At 28.1% G+C, this 11,553-nt stretch overlaps 1 protein-coding gene across 3 annotated transcripts in view; it reads left to right on the forward strand.

Annotated features, from left to right (window-relative positions):
- The window catches only part of LOC122272686 (carbonic anhydrase 1-like), a 32,517-nt gene extending 27,384 nt beyond the window's left edge, over positions 1-5,133 (forward strand). For all 3 annotated transcript variants that reach the window (XM_087163584.1, XM_087163586.1, XM_087163585.1), the window contains 2 exons: positions 3,388-3,612; positions 4,894-5,133. In XM_087163584.1, coding sequence (XP_087019710.1) covers positions 3,388-3,612; positions 4,894-5,034 — 366 coding nt within the window. In that variant the 3' untranslated portion in view covers positions 5,035-5,133. The remainder of the gene's footprint in view (positions 1-3,387; positions 3,613-4,893) is intronic.
- Positions 5,134-11,553: the final 6,420 nt, after the last annotated feature.

Here is an 11,553-nt window from a genome sequence, read left to right on the forward strand (position 1 = left end):
TGTTTCGATACATTCTGAAACTTACGTTCGCAAATTCACCATAAAATGTCGCACAGCATATTCTTCAATTACGATAAGCTACATTTACCACCAAATACTGCTACTATGATTATTTTTGTTATATATATATCAGATATATATATATATATATATATATATATATATATATATATCAGATATATATATATATATATGTCAGATATATATATATATATATATATATATATAACGTCGTTGCCGAGTGGAAGGATTAAAACAGGTCATAGATCGGGAAGGAGGGTACAAAATTTATTTATTAATTATTAGACAAGAGCAGTCATGAGAATGAGTGAAAGTGCACATGAAAAGTTGCGCTCCTTGGTTATATGTTAAGGAAAATCTTGCAAAGTAAAATCCGTAATATGTCTTAATTTAGGGAAAGAGGGAACTCTTAGTAGTTGCTATTGGTTTATGAAATAGATCGAACGTTTCCCACACAAGAGCAAAGGGAAAAATGTCCTGCTCTTAATTAAATGCATACTTGAGCCAAAAATAGATTTAAGAACAGGATGTGGTTTTTAAAAGTGTGAGAAAGTATTTCGTTTAGAATAATTAATTAGGATGAAGTTTTATAGCAAAGAAACTAACATAAAAAGATTAATTGAAGCTTTTTATGTTATATATATATATATATATATATATATATATATATATATATATATATATATATATATATATATATATATATATATATATATATATATATATATATATCTGATATGATACTCTCTTTTTAAACAGAGCTCGTAAGGCCCTTAAGATACTGAAATGGGGGCACGAAAACTTAAAAGATTTTTTTTTTCCTAATGCCCGCCTGTGTTAACATCAGTCAATTCAGGCATCTACAGGGCGACAGATATCTGTGTGGCCTAAGGATTCCTAACGAGCATCAAACATTCTCAAAATTAAGTGTTCATTCACTGGAAAATTTAGTGTTTATTCAATTTAAGAACTGTTCCTTCACTTGGTTATCTTACTACTTATTATTTAAACCACCAAAAGCTTAAAACAATATTATGTAAGTTATCTAAATTTTTTTTACATAATTTGCATTTAATAACAAATATGTCGACATGCATTTAATAACAAATACGTCATTTAGCTAAAATTACAAATTTTGAAATTTTTATGATTTTTTTTTAAAGACAAGCTAAGCTTAAGTATTCCTTCACTGGTTAGTTTACCCTATAAGATTTTGAGAAATTTGCGATGTTGTGAGAGATGCTTAAAAATATTGACTACGTATTTTTATTACGTATTTATAAAATATATATTCAAGAAATTGATGAATATTTTATTCCAAATTTATTCATTCGTATGTATATTATTGAAATTTTATCAGTTATTGAGAAAATAAAAATTAAAAAAAATCACATTAAAGAAGCACAATCTGTTGTATAATCATATTCTATCAGAAGCATGCTTTTATAAAACTCCACATTCTCTGAATAAAATGTATTTTATTCAATAAAATGTTTTATTCAAATTTCTTTACTAAATTGCAAATAGAATTTTAGACGACTAAAGAAGAAACATCGTATTTTATAGCTTAAAAAATAAAAATGAAAAGATAAGCAAACGATTATTAGCGAAAAAAATATGAATGAAATTTTATGCTAAGCGCGCGAAGTCAAGTTCCTCGCAAGTTTATCACATTTTAATATTAATCGCTCCATTTAATCATTTCTTCATTGTCGCCAAATTATTTTTTTAAAAATAATTAATTTTAATTTTTCTCAGCTTCTAATAAATAAAAACAGTTGAAACTTTAGATTTTTCAATTGAAAAATATGTAGATTAATATGGTATAAAAAAATTCATACCTTATAATTCAAAAATTTTTCATCCTTAATTTAATTAAATAATAAAAAATAATTAACAATTATTAAAAATTATTTTTTTCGTGAAATTATCTTTGGGTAAATGAGTTTTATGACTGGGTGAAATTTTCTTCGAATTGCTTTATTAGTTTTTAAAATATGACTAAAAACGTAAAAAGTGAAATTAACATTAAGGGGTACGAACTTTGAATCGCTCTCCTGACCAAACTATGGGGACCATATTTCCCAGATTGCGGCTACCCCCTATATTTTGAAGGTTAAGAATCCAAATATGTAAGAAAAAATATATGTTTATTCAGAGAAAGTACGTTTTTGTGTCTGATTTCGTAACTTAATTAATAGTTAGCACTAATTAATTAGCATATTTGAGGTCACCCCCAGGAACCATTAAGATTAACACTTAGTTCGTGAAAATCCGATCATTAGAACGAAAATTATTCAGGGTGATATCTTTTTTTTTTTGCCGACTGTACATCGTTAATGAGAATTTTTAAACTGGAATCTCACTTAGTAATTTTGTCAATTACTAAATCCTAATTCATCGTTTTGAATTTATTTAGGAAATTATTTCTTGTTAATTTTTTCTCGAAATTTTTATGACTGGTAGACAACTTGTATTTATTTAAAAATATTAATTCAGTGAAAATGTAAAATCAGTCATTATAAAAATAAAAAAAAAAACGATATCTACAATTATTCCGAAGTTCATTTCCGTTTTAATTGATAAAAGTTTTCCTAAATTGCATATTATTATTTAATTGAATATTATACTTATATGTATATAATAATTGCAGTTTTTTGAATCAGTGAAGAAAATAATAAAGAACGAAAGGTTTCTACATTCATTGCAAAGTTCATTTCTGCTTTATTTTTTTAAAATATCTCTTAATTATATACAGTACTCTCTCGATATCTCAACGTTGGAAGAAAGCTAAGAAAATTTCGAGATAACGAGGTTTCGAGATAGCAAGTTCAGAACTAAATATGTTCTGAAAAGTAGAAAAATATATTCTAAAATATTGCTCTAAAATGTCGAGTCATGAAACATAAGAATAACTACTAATAAATATATATTTAATGATAGTTGACTAAAAGTCTTAATATAGCAATGATAAAAGTAAGGCAAAAATAATTATGCATTAAATAGAAAAGAATTGGTTTACTATTTCGAAAAAAAAAAAATCGATATAACAAGGTTTCGAGAAAAAACTCTTCGATATAAGAATTCAAATCAACATTTGATGGATATATAAAGCAGCGGGGAAATTTTTTTGACATAAAATGGTTTTCGAGATATCGAAAGTATATTATATTATAAAAATGTTTTTTTTTAAATTATTGTTATGTAAAATATTAAAATAAATAAACGGTTTTTATATTTTTCTCTAAGTTACAAAGTTTCTCTCTGTGTTATTTGTTAAAAGTTTTCCTTTATTGCAAATTAATATTACAGCATTTTGAAGCCAGAGTAATTGTGGATTGTCTTATATTTATTCTCATTACTTAGGAGGGCCATGCAGACAATCTTGGATTAATGCCAGTGACTAATGTATTGACACAAGTGCCCTACCTAGATGATTCAGTCAACATCAAAGATGAGATTTACCTTGATGACATTATCGACAATATGTGCTCCTTCTTTCGATACAATGGCTCCTTAACGACGCCAGGATGCACAGAAAATGTCATTTGGACGATTTGCAGTGACGTTCATAAAATTGGTCATAACCAGGTATGATACATCAGAAAACTACTCTTTCAATTAATAATATTACACGCAATTAATTTTATCATTATTATAGTTGAATTCGGTTTTAAAAATTTAAACAGTTAATTAAGTTTCAAAAATATACAAGGAGACGAAACTAACGTGAACGTATATTGTAATTTAAATACACAACCAAATTTTCAAAGCTATATAAAACATTATTATCTGTCAGATATTTACAAATTAAGGTGACCACTTATGACACTGAAGAAATGCTGTAAATACACAAACTCATCTATTGATATCTTGACGAATTTCTTGCAATAAGTTAAAGTTTAGTTTTTTAAAATTTTAGCACCAATCGTTATGCGGCACACTTTTGTCTTCGAGATATACGTAAAGGAAAAATCTTTCGAAAGCAAGTTTGGTCCTTTATCTTTCGAAGAATCTCTACAAAAATATTTGCCACCACTTTTCCCTGCTCCCCCCCCCAAAAAAAACAACCTAAAAAATTTGTTTTTGTTTTTATTATTCAGCAATAACTACGAAGTTTTAAGTTTAGAAACTATGTTTCGCTAATTCTCAAGAGAAGCCATTTTCGGTTGATTTGAGAGGGCTATAACATTTTTTGCTCATTATTGTTTTTAAGGTTAGACGGAAACTTTTCATTTAACGTAGATTAAACCCCATTCCTGTTTGAACTAATGATAAAAACTCTTATAAAGAACCCTTTGAATCAGGGCAAAAAATGGGATTAACATAAAAATCGAAATTTTAATATTTTAAAATCAAAATTTCTGATATCTGAAAAATTGGGTAACGATTTGGAAAAAAAAACCCATTTGGAGAATGTAATAGGACAAACTTCAAATGCTTTAAAATTTAGACTTAAGGAACAGGATAGATATGCCCGTTATCAAGAATTCGGAAACTAATCCATTGCTGTTCATTGTTGGAATCTAGGCATAACTTCAACTTCGACAATGCCAGAATTATTTCCACTCTAATCACATCATGAATGCTGATTCTTTTGCTCTCGATATTAGTTCCTCATACCCCTTCTTTGCGCGTGGAAATGCATTTTACCCTGATTTGCTCCTTTCGACTACTGTGGTTTTTCTTGTTCTGTTTTTTATCATAATTTAAAATGAAGATAAACGTTCTAATTTTAACGAAAAACTGCTAAGCATGTTCAAAAGTAATGATTAGTTAGATGCTCTTGTCCACACTAACACCTTCTGTCTTACATGCATATTATTCATGTATTGATTTCTTAAAAGATTTTTGCTTTTTGATTGTTTTTAGATAGCTGAATTCAGGAAACTATATTCTGTAAGATATGAGGATGCTAACATTAGTCGATGTACAATATCGAACAACTTCAGGCCTATTCAGCCTTTAAACGGAAGGCTTGTTGTTTCATCTACTTATTTTGGATCTTTCTGATTTCTGTCAAAAACATTGTATTTATAAAAGTAAATCACATATTTTTTTGTGTTATGCATTTCCTAAATATAAACAGTATTAAATAAATATTTGAGATGATTTGTGTTTCTTAAATTGAGGTCTCTGTGTATTTGTGCTTTTTTTCTTCAAATTCTACAAATGCACATTTGACAAAATTAATAATGGTTCCCCATAATAACTTTTCATTTTACTGTTGCAATTTTAATAGTTTTAGAGGGGAACATTATAAATATATTTAAACTGCAAAATCTTTTAACTAAAATCTTTCCAATAAATTTGGAGCAAAAATTGAGAATTCGGATCTATGTTTATATAATTTAACACGATGAGCATACCCTCCAACTATAACGGAATGTTTCGTAGTTTAAAAAAAAGAAGTTTTTTTTCTTTTCCATTGCTAGCAAAGACAAGTTAAAATATTTTAATGAATTACTAGTGAGCCGCGATGGCTCAGGGGATAGAGGGTTAGTCTTTCAACGAGGTGAACCGGTTTCGAATCCCAGCGGTGGTTGGTCGATACAAATCCGCATCCGGCTTGCACCGACCACAATGCTGACATGAAATATCCTCAGTGGAAGACGGATCACAGGTTAGAGTCCTTTTGCCATCAGGCTAACCGCGGGAGGTTCTCGTGGTCTTCCTCCCCATGTAACGCAAATGCGGGTTAGTTCGATCAAAAAAATCCTCCACGAAGGCAAATTTCTCCCAATACTTGATCTAAGAGTTCCCTTCTCTTCTGGATTGGGATCAAAATTACAAGGCTACGGAGTTGAACATTAATAGTCGTAAACCCGAAAGTTGGGTCAGCTGTTCAACGACGGTTATGAAATAAAATAAAATAAAATGAATTAGAACTAAAGGAAATAAATGAATTAGAACTAGAATTAAAAGAACTTTTTCTGCAATTCTTACAAATAAATTAAACAGCATATTAAAAATCTAGTAGGAAGATGGTCGTGCTCTAAAATCTTGATAAAAGTCATGTAAAAATTGTATTTCTTTTAAAAAGCCACTAATAATTATATTTCTCTTCACTAATAAATATATTTCTTGCAAAACTAAAGTGTTGAAGAGTATGCCACGTGAAAATCCCTCTGATTGGAACCACGGCTTTTGTACCAATACCACCACTGAGATAAATGAGTTGGAACCATAGAGTTGAAATACTGGGTAGAGAGAGTAGAATAACCCCCGACCCGTGGACAAGATAAAGTCACGTGACTGTAGCCCAAACTTGCCGTTCACTGAGACCGCTTCGATTCCCGTCCATTCGTTTAGCATTGCGATCGTCTGATGCAATTAACTGTCTGTCTTTTTAATTCAGAAATAAGAATGGTACAAAAGTCCTGAGCATTTTGCTGCACGGAGAAGTTTTCTAGGGACTGTCCGATAACTTTTTACAAGAAAGGGCGACATTTTTTTTCACTTTTTCTATTTTAAAATTGATTTTAAAATTTTTCCGATACTCAGTCATGCTCTGATAATCATGTTTTATTTGCTTTAATAATCAATTACGCTCGTTTTTGCTCACTTTTTTTGCATTTAACATAAGTTTTTATTGTTTCTTAAACTTTAAACTTATAATGTTTAAGTATATTTCAATATATAGTCTATTTTTAGCTGAAATAGCTGCAAAGCTTTGTTGGCTTCCTTGGCGAGATACTTTAGCGCCAAGGAACAGTTGAGTAAACTTTCGGTTTTGTTTTAGTTCTCTTTAAATGTCGATATCATTTCTGTATATTCTGAAGATTTTGTATATCTTTACCTCTTGATTACTAAAACCCAATATTTATCTTGTTCTAAAATGTTTCCTTTAAATATATATATTTAAATAAAAAATATGGTACATAAGAAGTTGTGTTTTTTAAATTACATAGGAATGCTTAAAAACCAAATTATTTGTATATTCTTATATGTTTGATGAATAATTAAATTCTATGAAATATTTTTAGTATTTAAATATAAAATAGTGTATAGTAGTTTTAGTGTTAATTTTTAATAAAATTATATAATTCTGTTACTATGCATAAAATGAATACAAATTATGTACTATTTAGAAAATAAATTAAGGTATATTTAATATAATCATTAAGCACTTGTTTATCTTCTTTTTATTTAAAAATAGTTGCTTTATTGGAAATACTTTATTTTACTAGTATATTAAAGCGTAGAATTAGTTTGATTTAGTGCAACAAATTTAGAAAACATAACATAGAAGTGGATAAGTTGTATAGGAGTAAATTAGTGCAGTAAATTAGCGCATGTTATGCATTGGTATGGAATAAACTGCTCAGACGGCCAAGGCTAACAGCTGGCTGTGGTGCAAAGATTTAGCATCGTGAACCTTTCTTGTAAAATTTCAACTGTTTTTACCTTTATCTAGATTGTATATATTTAATTTGCAGCTGGCTAAAAGATATAGTTTTAAATGCACTTACTATTTTTAAGAAAATTACATTTTTTATGGATGGGCATTGTAATTTTCTTAATGTTCATAAAATGATTATGGTTCTTTTATTTGTAAAGTAAAATATTTTTAACTGCTACTTTTTAAGATACTGGTTTTCTGTATAAAAATTATTAAATATACATTGACCTATAATAGTTGCATAAATTTACCTCATAAAAAGTTGCATAAATTGCAATTTCTATCACAAATAAAAGTAAGATATTTTAATTATAAGTTCGTCATTAGTTTCAATCTACATTTAGTACAAAGTAAAAATTCTAATTGCTTTCTCTTTTATTTAAGTATTTTTTGTTTAAATTTCGAAAGCTTTTCTACTAGTCTCTTTGTGTGTACAATTTAAACTTCCTAGTAATTTATGGAATTAGATTGTACATAAAATACAAAGTAAAATTTCTAATTAAACTCTTTTATTATTTTCTTTGATTAGTTTAATGCTTTTAATCTTATATTTTTCTCTATTCGGAGCTGAAAACTTTTATATTAGAATAAATATTTTATTTCATATTTAGACAAATTGTTGAGTTTTAAGTTAAAATGCAACAGTAGTTTATTTTTGAAAATATCTATTTTAAGTGTCAGGAAAAAAAGAACTCAAAATTCTAAATTAATAATGTAAATAATCTTTATTGTATAAATAATTTAATGTATTCAATATATAAATAAAATTCTAAACGTAATTAAATTTAATCAAAAATATGTTTTCTAACTAATCTGTTCTACTAAAAACGGGTTTTATTTTCCCCGAAGCTATTTTTCCCGAAATTTGATATTACCTCTCGAGCAGTCTCTTGGTGAGCATAAATAAAAATGATAAAAGTGTTGCAACATTAACGTTATTTCTAAGCATCGAACTTTTTTCAGACAATCTGTTTAATTTTACAATTTGTTTTATCTAACAGTGATAAAACTTTTAAAACGTAAAGATTAAATTAATTTTTTAAACGAACTTGTGTTTCATTAAAAAAGAAGGGCAACATTTTCAAATTCACATTTTAAGCCCTGGTAGATTTTAAAAAAATCCTGATTTTTGTATCGAAGTTATTATTTTTTTTTTTTTAAAAATAACAATAGTTATTACAATATATATTAGTATTTTTTTTTAAAAAAATAGGTCTTTGCAATAAAAACATTTAAAAAAAAAATTTCTGAATATAGTAATAAATATAAGTGATGCAGAATATCGTTTTTTATTTTTATATAATGAATAAATTTTAAGGAATAGTGTTAAGGGTACAGACGAGAACTACTGAATTTTTTTAAATAAAGGCAGTACTTTAATTAAAAATTATTTGTTAAGAGAAAAAAAACTCCTCATGTTTTAAAAGCCCATTTAATAATATTAAAGAAATATGATTAACGAAAATATTTTTTTTCTCTCTTTCAAATGCTCCGATTATTTGCGCATCGGTAATATCGAAATAAAGCTGTTTAAAAACTTGTCTTTCAAATGCTCCGATTATTTGCGCATCGGTAATATCGAAATAAAGCTGTTTAAAAACTTAGTGCGCCAACATTTGTGATACTGCGCCAAGTATTGCACTCTTTCCATCACGTGATTGTAACTCTTTGCTTGCTATCTGTGGCGTGTCTTTTCGGAAGGAATAAAGCGGACTTGGTTCCTCTACCTACTATATCAACTCTATGGTTGGAACCCCTGACGGGACCGATGCCTAGATAAGGAAGCCACATAGGCATAGGCCATGTGAAAATTTCTAAACTTTGTAGGTAAAACTTTTTTACGAAAGCTTTCATATGAAAAATAGGAATTAATTTTTTTTGAAGAAAGCGTTTAAGTAAACGAGTTTCATATTAGCATTTAAGAAATATTTCAATTTGTGTGATTAGTCCCAGATAGGGAGAGAGGGCTAATGTATACAAATGGAATATTTCTGTTTGCACTTCTGTTTTTATTCTCTGTAAATTTTGACAGATGGGTAAAACTGTGTTACTCCTTCATGAGTAAACACTTGATTATTAATTAGCAAATTAGAGCTATATGACAAAACACTTGATTTTTAATTAGCAAATTAAAAAAACAAACAGTTTTACAGGTGGAAGAGTAACTTGTTAATACTTGATTTTTCAACTTTTATTTGTCTATTTGAAAAATATAGGAGTTAATTATATTTTGATAAGAAATATACTTAGTAAATATTTTAATGGATATATTTGATTTAATGTCTTTTAAATTGATCAATAATGAGTTTAAACGAACGAATGCTTCCACAGGGTGATTGTGAACATATCAGCATTATTATAGTGATTTAATGTTACCAGAGTAAAAACTTCGAAATGATATCAATAAGAAAAACAGTCGACATGTTTCAAGCGCTCAAAAACGAAAGCACATTTCCAAGACTTGCCGTGATTTGAAATATAAAACTTAAAGTTGCTAATGAGAATGGAAAAAAGGTGAGAAACAAATGAATTCCCGTTCTGTTTTTCATCTTTTCTTCTCTCTCGGCTACTGTGGTTTTTCTAATTTTTGTTTCTCTCTTTTTTTCATTGTAGAACTTTACGTTGTATATTTCACTTTTGTTTTGTCGTCACTTTTATTTCTGTTATGTTTTGTTGTCTCCTAGCCACTCTTGAAATTAGGCATCTCTTTCTGAGTGCTTGAAACATGTTGACTGCTATTTCCTATTTATATATTTTTGAAGGAAATAAGTTTTTAATTTGGTTATATCTTACCGATTTAGTTTTTTGGGATTTATTTTTTCTCTTTTAGTTTTAGTAAATTTACTTTAATGCTAAGAAGGTTTTAAATGCCTAGCAGGGCACAGTCCTTATAAAGATATATTTTCTTTTCAAAATAACGTAATAGCTTTGGGGAAGTATTTATCAAATGATTATATTGGTTTCCTTTTTATTACCTCTATTAATATTTGCGTATTGTGAGGACACTGATACAATATTTGTATATTTAGCGAGATAGATTCTTACAATATTTATAGTTGCAGGTGTAATAATAATTAGTGCAAGCAAAGGTTGTTCCATTTGGTTACTTTCTTAGATTATTGTGGGGTCTTAAATTTTTGTTTCAATGTTTTATGTATCGTGGTGGCCAAGTTATTGTAAATAAACTTAATTATATCAAAAATAAATTATTAGATAATAACAGTTGCTACCATTTTAAATATTTAAGAAAAATCTCTCGCTGAAATAAGACATCACCTCCTACATCAAGAAGCCTTCACACGGTCTCTTATAAGTAGTCCGCGCAGACTGTTTAAAAAGTTAACCAGTTGTGCGCATGAACCCAAAACCTTTTATAAAAGTAATTGAGGGAAATTTATCTTATATATTTGAGAATTGAATCTGTAGTGGTTGACAAGTGAATAAGGCAAACCAGTAATATTCATAAATAAAATAAATTTTTAGTCATATATTTGCTACCACTTTCTTATTTTAACTATATTCTGTATTAAATTACTCGTTCGGTAAAGGGATATCCTTCACAGTGGTCTGATCGGACTACCTATAAAAAACCGTGTAGAAGCTTTCAGTTGATTTGCATTAGTTTATTAGTGTTTTTACAATGATTGTAAAGTATTTTAAGATTATTGACTTAAGAATTGTATTTTTAGACTAACACTAGTTTAATCTTTACTTACTGTCTTTTTAAAAAAGTAACAAAAGATTAAATAATAAGTTTTAAGATGTGTCCACTCTAGTCCCCTGACAAGGGGTTAGTATTGACAAAAACAACTGTATTTTTTAAGAAAAAGATTATTTAAAAAAGTTTTCTCAAAACTAGTCTACGTATCATACAACATGAAGACCAAAGGTTAATTTTTAAAGAAATAGAATAGATTTATTTTGAATAATAATTAGTAAGCTTTTTCGGCAAAATAATAACTGCCCGCTCCTGTCCAACGCCTTCTACAACTGAAAGCCTCCACACGGTTTCTTATAGGTAGTCCGATCTGACCATTATGAGGGCAAACCAATTTATGACAACCCATTAAGGCAATTACGAAGACCATTAAGACAAAACCATTTAATACAAAATCTAGCAAAAATAAGAA

Source organism: Parasteatoda tepidariorum, chromosome 5 (genome assembly GCF_982258835.1).
Source record: "Parasteatoda tepidariorum strain Cologne lab strain chromosome 5, Ptep-v5.0, whole genome shotgun sequence".
NCBI classification, from domain to species: domain Eukaryota; kingdom Metazoa; phylum Arthropoda; class Arachnida; order Araneae; family Theridiidae; genus Parasteatoda; species Parasteatoda tepidariorum.